Consider the following 12,783-nt stretch of genomic DNA (forward strand, 5'->3'; position numbering starts at 1 on the left):
TGGCAGCAAAGAAGGTGGACAACAGGAATGATAAAATAAATTAAAGATACTTCAGTTCATCCTATTTAAACTAGATCCGTAAGTAAACATGTTGATGTCATGATGCTTTCTTCTCCTCAGATAGCAGTGGTTCATTACAGCGATGAGCCTCGAATTGAAATCCGTCTAAATGACTTCAAAGACAGAAACTCTTTGCTCCGGGCAATCAGAGGGCTCCGTTATGGAGGAGGCAACACCAAAACAGGTGAGTTTCTGTTTGTCGTCTGTTATCAGGTGGCAGGCAATTCCTATAAAGCAATTTAGATCCCACTATTGACATCACAGCCTCTAACAGCTGTCATACAGACAGAGAAAACAATATTTCATGTCCGACAACTGTGTAGAGCCACAATTTTTGTGTTTTTCCAGGAAAAGGGATCAGCTACGTTCTGCAGGAACTGTTCCAGGAGTCTCTGGGGATGAGGCAGGATGTAGCCCATGTTCTGGTTCTGATTACAGATGGCAGGGCCCAGGATGATGTGATTCCACCATCCAGAATTGCACGTGCTTTGGGTCAGTACCAATGCAAATCATGTATAAGCCTTCAAGTAGTTAAGGCTTAAAATTAGTATTATATTACATTATTATATCCTAACCAGGTTGACCAAATGTAGCTGTAGATCTTTTCCATATTTTTTTGTTTCAATTCATTATTTTGCCACCATCTGTTTAAAAATGGAGGCAAAATCATATTGTTTAAAACATTAAAATCATCATTAAATTTATGCCCTTTTACTTGCTAAACTATTTCAATTAATTACATTTTGTTTCTACAGTCTGGTGCATTGAATCTGTTTCTTTGCAGGGGTCAGTGTCCTAGTAGTTGGAGTTTCCAATGCAGATATTGAGGAGCTGAATAAAATTGCAGCTCCCACAAGCTACAAAAATATTTTCTACTCACCAACTTTTGACGACTTCCCCTCCATCGAGAGAGAATTTATCAAGAGCATCTGCGGTGATGAAGTTCTCTCCGAGTTTAAACTACGTGATGAGGTAAGGAAAAAGCAAAGAAAAACTATCTTATTATAGAGAGAGATCTTGCAGTTCTTACACACTTATAAAGCAGGCAGCAAATGCTTTTACTGGAGAGGTTATGGCTCTGCACAAAAGTAAGTATAATTTAAACAGATGTGAGGGAGATGGGTCTCTTAAACCGCCTATTTTGGATATTGTTTCTGCACAATAAACTTCTGAAAAGATGCACGCAGCCACTTTTCAAATCCACAAACAATAGCTCTGCAGGAGACACACGTCATTGTTCTTGACTTCATTTTGACGTCAAAGGAGCGGTTTGAGGATGTGACTGCAGAGTGAAATCTTCATGACTTCAATAGAAATAAAAAGGCTTCTCAGCCATTTAAGTCTGCATGAAGTCGGTTTGCCAGCTCATAATGTGTTTTTGTCTTTTTCATGTTTAGTCTGCTCAGTTAGACACTCCAACAGAAGACCCAGAGGAGTTGCTCAAGCCTCAGGGTCCCTGCTCCTCACAATGTGCAAAGGTTGGTACAAAATCATAACCTCCCACCACTATAGCCAAGGTCATTAATATTGTATCCATCAGCAGATTTAATCATATTTATCATGTTTTGACAGGGCCAGAAAGGTGAAAAAGTAAGTTTATTGACATAGACTAACTGATTCTGTTATTCTTGTAAAGTAATGTTAATTACATTCAATAATCTGTCTTTCAGGGAGATGCTTTTGGTCTTGGAGGTCTGGTATGTTTCTCTTTTTACTTTTTTTTTTTTTTTTTTTGCTCTACATCTTTTTAAATAAACAAAATTTATTTAATCCTCAATTTCAACTGTTTGAAAAGAAAAAACAACAACAAAAACAATATTATTACTTATCATTGTAGAGATTCAGACAAAGCCCTGGGCAGTATGATCCTTTCACATCTTCTAAAGGGGAGAAAGGCGATAGGGTAAGAATCAGCACACACACTTACACACCACTATCCTTCATCATTAGTTATAATTATGATCAGTTCTTGTCATAAACAGCTTGTCCATCTGCTGTCATTTTGGTTGCATTTCATACATCTTACTTTCTCCTGACATTGAGCTGAGTATGCTACGTGGATGAAAACACACTGGAGTACAGTTGTCATAGTAACAAGAGTTACATGAAGAAAGGGTTCAAATTTTTGGGAATCTTAATCCAAATACAGACACAAATATGATGCAAAAAAGGAATCTACATGATACAGCAGCAATGTAAATATAACAAACTTTTTATTGTGTCTGAATAAAATGTTTTTAAATATTAATAAATGTGTTAAAAATGTGTTTAACTAAGTAAATAAAATGTATGTCCTTTAAATAAGTTAAATGAAAGTTAAAAATTATAGCTGAATTACAATTTGATCTCATAAGAGTGTAGCAGATGACTAAATGTGACTTACCTGCATGAGTCTGTTTTTATTTTTTATTTTTGGACTGACTGTAAAGCGATTATTTGACAGGGACCTTCTGGAACAGATGGTGTCCCTGGGTTGCCAGGACGACCAGGAAGAGCGGGACCCCCGGGTTCTCCTGGCCAGCGGGTAACTACATTCAGAAAGAACAAAACCTCTCAGTGACCATACCTGATTTGTAAAATAATATTACACGTTTGTTGTTCTCAGGGCCCTCCAGGCGTCCCAGGTGACACGGTGAGATAAAATGACAGATTTATTATAGAAAACCTGTTTATGGATTTTAACCCAAACCCCCCAGATGTTGGTACAGTTTGGTGGACAGTCCTCTATGAATCTGACCAAAATACAAATGCAGAAAATAAATTTCATACAATATATAATTCATTTTAAATGATTAGGAAAGAAATGAGAGTTCAATAACACTGCATTTTTTTAAAAGAAAGTCTATTATCCATCTGCAGGATACACCAATTAATTTAGTAATAATACACAAAAGAAAACCTCTTTGTTCAGCATTCAAATTTTTAATTAAATAATTTTGGATGGTTTCAATTTTTTCTTTTTTAGGCTGATTATTTCTCCCCTTAAATAATACCAATTGGTGTTTTATTACACATTGTTGGAAAGCCTAATCAGTCACTTTTACAATGACAATGAGCAACACAGCTAAATGTATGGGTAGTTTCCCCAATAATGTGCCAAAACTGGGGGTGGAGGAGATGCAGTGACCTGTGAGTTCAGACCAGAACTCTTGTGAAAGCTTATTGGTTTAACTTGGACGTGCTAGAGCTGACCAATACAACCATGCTGGTAGATCTTCAACAGCTCCTAGTTGAGGAATGAGACGTCGTCCCACAGCAAAATGTGTCTAATCCAGTTCAGCTTTATTTATATATATATATATATATATATATATATATAAAACACACTTTTAGCTGTGTTGCTCAGATAAACAATCCTTCCAAGATATACATTGTTGTAAAGGTGAACAATCAAGCTTTCAAATGATGTATTGTGCAACACAAATTAATATTTAACGGGAGAAATAATCGACCAAAGAAACATTTCTTACTTCTTGTGCTAAATTTATTTTGGTTTAACAGGCAAATATAACACAGCCTGGAATGAATGCAATTGACCTTCTAATAATGAGTGTAGAGAATTTTTTTTATATATATCTACTGGGAAGCAGAGTGAGGAAAGTAGGAGAGGTGGGTGTGGCTGGTGGGACTGCATGCAAACTGAGAGACATGATTGTGGGTACATGGGGTGATGCAGTTCAATAGAAAACAGACTTCAGAAAAGACCTTTAAAAACTTACTTTTTGGCCTTTTTCATAGATGTTTTCATGTCACATCTGTCAGAATTATGAATTGTTTACTATAGTTTATATTTATGGGATTTCTTCTACAGGGACCTCCAGGACAAACTGGTCTAAAGGGACAACGAGGGGAAAGAGTAAGTCCCACCTTTGATAAGTAAACTCAGAAATCATTTCCAGACATAGTTGCCCATAGATTCTTCTTCTTTTAAGATTTACTCTCATAACAGCCACAGTTATTGTGACTGAAGCCAAATGTTCATGCTTTATGTTTGTTTCCATCTAGGGAGAGCCTGGATATGTTATAGCTGGCACTGATGCAAATTTTGTACCTGGACGAAAAGGAGAACCTGGATCTTCAGTCAGTCCTTAAGAAAATATTTTTAAAAAAGACATCATAGCTTTTCAAAAGCAGAGTTTTCAGGAAGCTCGGGCATTATTTACTTATGTTGTTAATATTACAGGGCCCCCAAGGACCACCTGGTGTACCAGGGGTCAATGGGGCTCCAGGGCTGCCTGGCCAAGCAGGACCACCAGGTCCACCAGGAATTTCTATGAAGGTTAAATTTCAATGTTTCCATAGAACTCTACCATTTTTTTCTGCATCTTATTCTCATCTCATATTTTAATAGAATACAATAACAAAAGACATGACACACTATACAGTCTAACAGAGCTGCCTCTACTCTTTGTGCTTTGTAGGGAGATCCTGGAGAGCCGGGAGCCAAAGTAAGTGTGTGTAAAGGATGAATTGTTTGTATTTTATTTAAATTCTACTTTATTGTAATGTTTTATTATTTTATGTGATCATATATCCATTAATTTTTTACAGGGTTTACGAGGGAAACAGGGCATGAAAGGAGACAAAGGGGAGCCGGGAAAAGATGTGAGCACATCATGGTTCAATTTATAACACCAGCATTGGGACTTTTACTTTTTAAGAATGAATGTATTTTCAAGGGTTTTGCCTGTTTTCTAGTTTCTTATTTTTATTCTCATTCACACACACCCACACTATATGCAAATATTGTAGGGTATTGCAGGTTTGCCTGGTCCCATTGGCATTGATGGGATACCAGGATTACCAGGCCAAAAAGGAGAGAAGGTAAAACCATTAGTGATTCCATTTCAGCTTTTTTTTTATCTATTACCTTGGCATGGGCATCAAACTGAATGTGTGGCCTGCTCCATATAAACTTTTTTTACAGGGTGATGAAGGAATTGGTATACAGGGTATTCAAGGTCTTCGTGGAGAGCCAGGCGAAAAGGTACAGTGGTTAAATAGTAAAATGCCCAGTTTAGAATTTACTTAAGAGACAGGATCAATGTGTTGTCTGTTCTCACTGCAGACAGAAAAAGTAGATATATATTTATAGACACACACACACACACACACACTTGTCTGTATATATATATATATATATATATATACTTTTTTTTTCTCTCACTGTTTGATGTTTTATTTTGCAGGGGAATATTGGCTTTATGGGACCAGTTGGCCCAAAGGTAGTAAAAACTTAACGAAACAGGCTGAATGTGACATGTTTTGATGTTACAATAAAAAGAAAAAAGAATTGCAGAGTCATATTTTTATTCAATTTGACTTTAAAGGGTGAGCGTGGAGAGCATGGCATCCAGGGAATTGTTGGACCCCGGGTGTGTATTTCATTGTTACTTCAAATTAATTGTTAGCAATGACTTTCTGCATGTTTTACCCTGCAGTGTTTAAGAATTAATGTTGTTTCTTTTTAATGATAACTGAGGGTGCACAAGCATCATTGATGAAAGGATTCATAGCAAGTGATTCATTTTTACTCACAGGGGAAAAAGGGATTAAAAGGGGAGCAAGGAAACAAGGTGAGTTTGTCTCATCTTAAGCCACTTCTCCCACTTTGGGCTGAAAATAAATTATTTGCTTTGCAGTTACTTTGATAAATTTAAAGAAAGTCTTTTAATTCAACCAAGGATTATCACACTGAACTGGCGTTGCATGCATTAATGTGCAACTGTCTGTGTTTAATTAACAACTTCTTTCTGTCGTCTTTGTAGGGAGAGCGTGGAGAGATGGGACCAGCTGGATCACAAGGATCTCAAGTGAGTGAGAATCCTATAAAATGTGCCTTAAGTCAACGATATACATAAATACATTTCAGCAACTTGCACTGAGACAAACTAACTAAAGTATATGCAGTTACACACCAGTCAGCCATAACATTAAAACCACCTGCCTAATTTTGAGCAGGCCTTTTTCCTTAAACCAAAAGAGCTCTAACATTGACGCATAATCTTTAAGAGGGTCTGATGGGGATTTGTACTGGGAAGTTTGCATATTGATCCTTTGGCTGGGGTCTTTGTGCATCGAGCTTGCTTCCTCCAGATTTAATGAGATCCCATCAGACTCATAAGTGGTGCAGAGATCAGGAGACACATCACATGCTTTAAGTTCTCTGAGCTCTTCTTAAGTGGTTTTGTGTTGCTCACCACTGTCCTGCTGGGTGAGGCTGCTACTGCAGGGGATCATATGAGGAATATATAAGTGTCAAAGGGACATCCATGTGAACACCAGATTTTCAAACTAAACATTAACAAAATGAGCATTGTTACTCATTCTTTGTATAGCTGCTTTGTGTAGATGATTAAATGAACATCATGATTGCTTCTGACTCAACATGGCCTAAATAAACTACAACTTTCTACTTTCATGTCTGTTTGGGGCAACATTTATATTTAAAATTGATAAATAATGAAAGTAAATTTGTTGTGAGCTCTGAACATTGGGCTCTATCACAGATAACATGAGATTGTAAGCCAATAAAACTCAGTAAGCATTTTTCACACAAGGTCAATGTTTTTCTGCTGTAGGAATTTTTTAATTCAAACCTGCCAAGTCTTTTGGAAAAGACTACCTAAACAAATATGTCTTAAGGAAAGCTTTTTTCTTTTCTTTTTTTACTTTTTAGTTTGTATTTATTTTAACAGACCTTTTGGCCAGCAGCCTTGGAGTGAGTCATGATGGATATGGCAGAGATATCAAAAATCTTTTGTTTCTCTTTTTTTAAACATGCTTACCTTGAATTTTCAAGGGACTGACGGGGCCAATGGGGCTGAAAGGAGATGAAGGTCTAAGAGGAGCCCCTGGAGATCCTGCCAAGGGTGTAAGCACATAGTTTCACATTTAAAAATCCACAAATAGAAGCACCTGTTACTCAGCTCTCTGGCTTACTTTTCCTATCACAACAGATAATTGGTCCAACTGGGAAAAAAGGTGCGAGGGTAAGTCAGCTGTTTTATTCAAACATTTTACTATTGATTTTTCAGGTAATATGAACACAACTATGTGCTCTCTTGCGTGCACTCTTGCTAATCTTTCTTGCACATCTTTTCTTACAAATATGTTTGATAATGTTGAATATGCTGTGTTTGGTCGGTAAACATAAGAAAAAACAGAAACAGCCAACATTAATGCAAAAATCTCCAATATAGATTGAAATTTATATTTTAAGCTGCAAAGTTTGTTAAGGGTGGTGGAAAAAGTTAGCCAAAGGATTTAAGTTACCAAGACAACCTAATTGATTGCTGCTTCACATTAATAAATCAGGCCACAACCTCACATGTACATCTAAGTTGTTTGCATATATTTATCTTAACTGGCTGAAAATGCGTCAGTCAGCCGTAGGGAAGTGATTCTCTTGAAGTTTTATTCCATGGAAACATAGTTAATTAATTGTTCAGGGTATTTTTGTGCATTCAGACCAAATCCTCTGGGCCCACTTATCAAAAACAATTAGGATTTCCCTCATTAGCTTTTGCAGTTGGCTTCTGAATGATTGGTTGGATCGTACCTCTTTAATCTCAGTCCAGAGGGTATCGTTTAGAGGGAGAGAAGTTTGGCTCACTGGTCATTTACTGTATGTGCATATTTTCTGTCTGTCAGGGAGACATTGGACCAGTTGGACACACAGGCCCTCAGGGGATAAAGGGAAAACAAGGAGACAAAGGAGAAAAGGTTAGCAGTAACAAATGATAAGTTATGTGACAAAATACCAAATAGACATTAACTTTATGGCTATGGTTTAAATTTGATATGTGCAGGGTAATCCTGGTTTTGGAATTCCAGGACAGCAAGGACCAAAAGGGGAAAATGGTGAGAGGGTGAGTTATTTAATTCAAGTCAAAATCAGAGAGTAGTAAATGGTTGTTAGATAATTTACCTGTTGTTAAATAATTAATCATTTCTATCAATTACAGGGAAATGTCGGTTTATCTGGGAAACCAGGACCAAAGGTAAATTAAATTTTGTTCATTTGTAATATAACCCCAAACATCATCAGAACTCATTTTAACATACCAAACATGTGAAAATTATTTTATATATCTGCAAGTGGCTAGAAGTAGCAGTTGATATGATTAAATTGCAGTTCAGTGCTTTCTGTCAGTGGGAACAAAATTACTATGTTTTACTCTGAGAACAGGAATCTATCAAAGTCTGACATTCATTTTGGAGGTGTACCACGGGACAGACAAAGAAGGTTTCTGAGAACCTCAGGATAAGGCTGCTTGTGCTCATCAGGCTATAAAAGATGATAAAATTACATGTTAAAAGTTTGGGCTCCATCAAGCCACAATCAATCTGTGCACAAACAGAAGAAATGCTAGGTCACTGTTATCCTCTTCAGAGAGGCTGATCAACCAATACTCATTTAAGAATATGTCATGTTAGGTTCTAAGGTAACCCAGCATTGAACATGCCAGCATAGCTTATCATGTCTGTGAAATATGGTGGTGGCAGTATCATGGTTTTGGCTTTTATTTGCAACATCTGGGCCAGAATATTTTGCCTTCATTATTGGGTCAATTCTGAGTTGGACAGGGGACATTTCAGTCCTCCAGTGTATGTGCACCACTAGTCACCAGTATGCAGAAACCCACAGAGAAGCTGCAGCCTGCAGCTTTTGTTAGCATTATTCAGGTGTTGGTTGCCATTCAGGCCACTTTCACACACTTCATTTCCACTCACAGCAGGCAGCTGTTTTCAGCAAAAAGGCTACAGCTGAAACTTAAGGCTATTTGCTCAGCACCAAACAGCAGACAGGCAAAGCAGATGTGTGTGAACTTTTTTTTTTTATTATCTACCTCCCCTATTAAGAAAAAAAGCATACTCATTGATTAGTTGTAGTACTTTCTGAGGTAGCATAGAGTTTTAGACTTTTTTTTTTTTTTTGCAGGGGAAAGATGGTAGTAAAGGTGACAAGGGGAGTATTGGCATACCTGGCAATCCTGGAGAGCCAGGTTTAAGAGGTAAAGATGTAAGTAAATTCTGAGTGGCTGTTACAGCTATTAAAAAAGATATTTGTATAATCCTGTAAAATTCTGATTTATTTTCCATATTGGGGCTTATTAAAAAAACACAACATTCAATATTGTATTCACTTTGCACAACACAGCATGATGATTACATAAGAAAATTTCATATTATTGTCCCTTAAGTCATTAAAGACTGATTAAATATTTAAAAAATTTCAAAATGCTAATTAAAACATAGGCCGAGGGTGTTATTAAGGTCAACTTAATACCCTGAACAAGTTCAACTGGACTGAAGGAAAACATAAAGCTCTGTGTTTAAATTAGTAGCTAGATATCTCGACTGTAAACCTGATGACATTTATTGTCGACTGTGTGTACAGGGTCTGTCTGGAGCAAAAGGAGAACAAGGAATGAAGGTAAAGTCACTGATTTTAATACGTTTGATTGATTTATTGATTTACTTTTGGTTTTCTTAACACGTTGGTGAAGTGAATGGCTAATTCTTGAAATAGTTCAATAAAATTTAATTGTGTTCTAATATTAGACATGTTAACCAACAATTTTCATTTTGCATTTCACAGGGTGAACAAGGACCAACTGGAGAACCTGGTGAAAGAGGAATACGGGTATTTTTCCTTAGCATTCTTCTGTTTAAACTAAGAAAAAAAAGGGAAAACAAACATTACCAAAGACCTATCATGAAAAAATTGTTTAAAAGCGATAGAAATGATGCAACACAACTGAGCCAGCATCTAAGCAAGCAGCAAGGTCTCTGTGGCAGATTTTAAGGGCCTGTGGACAAAGAAAGATAAAGAAATCAATAATTTGGTTGGAGAATAACTTAAAGGCCAGACAGCAAGAACAGATTTGTTCACCACCACCCAATTCACCTCCAGTATCATAACAAGTTTATGTTATATAGTCTGTTTCAAGTAAAAATGTTACTAGTCTAAGTCTGTATAATGTTTATTTTAAAGACTTTACTGTCTGCAAAATAAGCATATATGTCCTAAACCACAGTCTAGGAGACATATATCTACTGTGGTTTTTAAATTGTACATAAATGCAAGGCTTCATACTCATTACATGTCATTACAATCTTATTGCACATCAGGGTCCGCTTGGATTGCCAGGGCGACCGGGTGACCCTGGAGGCAAAGGGGAATCTGGAAAGCTTGGCCTACCTGTAAGTTATATGATATGATAGCTAAGCTAACAACAAGGCTGTGATTCTAGAAGGAAGTGGATGTGACCTTAACTTTATTTTATTCTGGCTAAACGTTATTGCTTTGCACAACCTGTGACTTTTAAAAATTTTTGCAGGGTACTGATGGGAATAAAGGTGAAAAAGGAGAGCCGGTATGTTTGCATACATCACCTCCCCTGTTTTTATCATTTCTGCCTTCTGATCATTCTTCTGTGTCAGTCATCCCTTCACATCGTCACATCCTGCAATCCTCTTATAACGTCATGATTTGTATTTAGATATATTATTAATTAACTTGGCTTTTTGTGTGCGTTACCCCTCAGTGCGCTTGCAAAATTTCCTTTTGTGTTGCAAATGTGGAATGTGTTTCACAGTGTGACAGTTTAGATTTTAACTACGTCTTTGTCTTCTTTTGATCACACCGCCATTGTCACAAAGGGGAAACCTGGCCCTCCGGGAACACAAGTAAACAACTCTAAATTACCTTTTTACACAATTTTGCATCAGATCAAACAGGTGTAATGAAAGCTTTTGTTGTAACAAAGCTTATGAAGAGAAAAAAGAAAAGGGAAAAGTCTGTTCCTAATCATCTGAAATTGCAAATTCTCACTGTGTGATTCTCTAGATTGTTGCAGACAACAACAACATACTGGCCCGAGTGATTAAGGTAACTGGAATATCTATCTATCTATCTATCTATCTATCTATCTATCTATCTATCTATCTATCTATCTATCTATCTATCTATCTATCTATCTATCTATCTATCTATCTATCTATCTATCTATCATCTATCTATCTATCTATCTATCTATCTATCTATCTATCTATCTATCTATCTATCTATCTATCTATCTATCTATCTATCTGTCTGTCTGTCTGTCTGTCTGTCTGTCTGTCTGTATGTATGTCTGTCTGTCTGTCTGTCTGTGTCTATCCACACACACAGACACACACACATATATATATATATATATATATATATATATATATATATATTTGTTTTTTTATGCAGGGTGAGCCGGGTCAGCCTGGTTTGAGAGGAGAAACAGGTCTACCTGGTCCAAGAGTGAGTATACTTTCTAATACTTTCTATTATGATTCCATGAATATAGAAGTACATTTATTACAAGTCTAAAGGTGGGCTGCTGTAGTTTGTTTTTCAAATGAGCCTCAGGAATCAGCTATAGTTTTTCAGCCTCACAAATGAAACAGTTTGCCTGTTTTTTCTGATTCTTGTAAGACATTTCACACCACAAGATCATTTTTATGTATTAGTGAATATTGATCAATTCACAGTGATATCACTTCAAGGACCTTAGGATGCAGTCTGATACAGTGAAGTCTAATTACAAGCAAATGAATCCAACAGATTACAGTCTTCTCTTCGATTCAATCCCAAAGTCTGAGCATGCACGGGGCAGTGGGCGATCTACAGCAGAACCAAAATCAGGAAGAGGGACCATATGCATCAAATGGTTGGGGTTATAAAGGACAGGACATGGGTGTCAACATACCTCTAAGCCAACAATACCTGCTGATTATAAAAAAAAAAATATCAGTGACAACAATGATGTCATATATTGTACATAAAAAGTAAAAAGAGAAATTTAGACAGGAGTTTGATGCATCACGTGTGTCCCCCAGGAATCCAAATACATACCAGCATGGCTAAAAGTATGGCCAAGGTTCACAGAGCCAGCCCTAACTATAAGCTTTATCAAAAAAGACAGTTTTAAGTCTAATTTTAAAGGTAAAGATGGGGTCTGCTTCCTGAACCCAAACCAGGGTCTGATAACTGAAGGCTCTGCCCCTCTAGGAACCACAAGTAAAACTGCAGTGCGAAAGCAAAGTGTTCCAATGGGAAAGTATGGAACTATGAGATCTTTAAGATAAACTGCAGCTCAGTGATAAAGAGCTTTACAAACAACGAGAAGAATTTTAATTTATTTTCCAAATTTAAAGTCATCCAGTGAAGACAAGTTAAAATTGGATAAATATGATTGCTTCTGCTAATTGTCATCAGATCTCTATTTGCAGCATTTTACATCAACTGGAGGCTTTTCAGAACATTTTAAAGACAGTCCAATAATAAGAAATTACAGAAATACATGGACTAGTTTATCTGCATCGCGACAGGATTTCCTAATTTTATATGTAAAGATCATGATGACTTCATTTAAGTATTTAACTGTTGTATAGTTGTAAATGTAACATCTTTCATCATCATTTTACCACACTGATGACCTTGTTCAGATTAACCAGTTTTGATTGATCTGTATCAGCTGATGATGATTATCAGTAGTGAACAAACAGATTTCGCTCAAACTGATTACTTTCTAGCTTTCCAATGTTTTTTTTTTATTTTATTTTATTTATTGATATAAAAACCAAGTCTCCTTGACTGTGTTCTACTTGTTTCTCATCAGGGTCCAGAGGGGAAGCCTGGATTACCAGGACCATCTCTGGTAGGTGTGAACAGAATTTCAGATT

General features: G+C 36.6%; 1 protein-coding gene across 1 annotated transcript in view; it reads left to right on the plus strand.

Moving 5' to 3' along the window:
* The window catches only part of col7a1l (collagen type VII alpha 1-like), a gene marked incomplete at its 3' end in the record, with an annotated part of 42,052 nt that overhangs the window by 16,762 nt on the left and 12,507 nt on the right, over positions 1-12,783 (plus strand). Inside the window, exons 22-55 of the mRNA XM_041977226.1 lie at positions 121-244; positions 409-552; positions 845-1,032; positions 1,458-1,538; positions 1,633-1,650; positions 1,731-1,757; positions 1,898-1,963; positions 2,504-2,584; positions 2,666-2,692; positions 3,872-3,916; positions 4,066-4,140; positions 4,244-4,339; positions 4,482-4,508; positions 4,612-4,665; positions 4,813-4,884; positions 4,988-5,047; positions 5,250-5,285; positions 5,391-5,435; positions 5,601-5,636; positions 5,829-5,873; positions 6,863-6,934; positions 7,020-7,052; positions 7,714-7,785; positions 7,872-7,931; positions 8,028-8,063; positions 9,005-9,085; positions 9,464-9,499; positions 9,665-9,709; positions 10,198-10,269; positions 10,407-10,442; positions 10,729-10,755; positions 10,916-10,957; positions 11,306-11,359; positions 12,720-12,758. Of these exons, the coding sequence (XP_041833160.1) occupies positions 121-244; positions 409-552; positions 845-1,032; positions 1,458-1,538; positions 1,633-1,650; positions 1,731-1,757; positions 1,898-1,963; positions 2,504-2,584; positions 2,666-2,692; positions 3,872-3,916; positions 4,066-4,140; positions 4,244-4,339; positions 4,482-4,508; positions 4,612-4,665; positions 4,813-4,884; positions 4,988-5,047; positions 5,250-5,285; positions 5,391-5,435; positions 5,601-5,636; positions 5,829-5,873; positions 6,863-6,934; positions 7,020-7,052; positions 7,714-7,785; positions 7,872-7,931; positions 8,028-8,063; positions 9,005-9,085; positions 9,464-9,499; positions 9,665-9,709; positions 10,198-10,269; positions 10,407-10,442; positions 10,729-10,755; positions 10,916-10,957; positions 11,306-11,359; positions 12,720-12,758 (2,052 nt within the window). The remainder of the gene's footprint in view (positions 1-120; positions 245-408; positions 553-844; positions 1,033-1,457; positions 1,539-1,632; positions 1,651-1,730; positions 1,758-1,897; positions 1,964-2,503; positions 2,585-2,665; positions 2,693-3,871; positions 3,917-4,065; positions 4,141-4,243; positions 4,340-4,481; positions 4,509-4,611; positions 4,666-4,812; positions 4,885-4,987; positions 5,048-5,249; positions 5,286-5,390; positions 5,436-5,600; positions 5,637-5,828; positions 5,874-6,862; positions 6,935-7,019; positions 7,053-7,713; positions 7,786-7,871; positions 7,932-8,027; positions 8,064-9,004; positions 9,086-9,463; positions 9,500-9,664; positions 9,710-10,197; positions 10,270-10,406; positions 10,443-10,728; positions 10,756-10,915; positions 10,958-11,305; positions 11,360-12,719; positions 12,759-12,783) is intronic.

This window comes from Melanotaenia boesemani, chromosome 23 (assembly GCF_017639745.1).
Source record: "Melanotaenia boesemani isolate fMelBoe1 chromosome 23, fMelBoe1.pri, whole genome shotgun sequence".
In the NCBI taxonomy this organism is placed as follows: Eukaryota; Metazoa; Chordata; class Actinopteri; order Atheriniformes; family Melanotaeniidae; genus Melanotaenia; species Melanotaenia boesemani.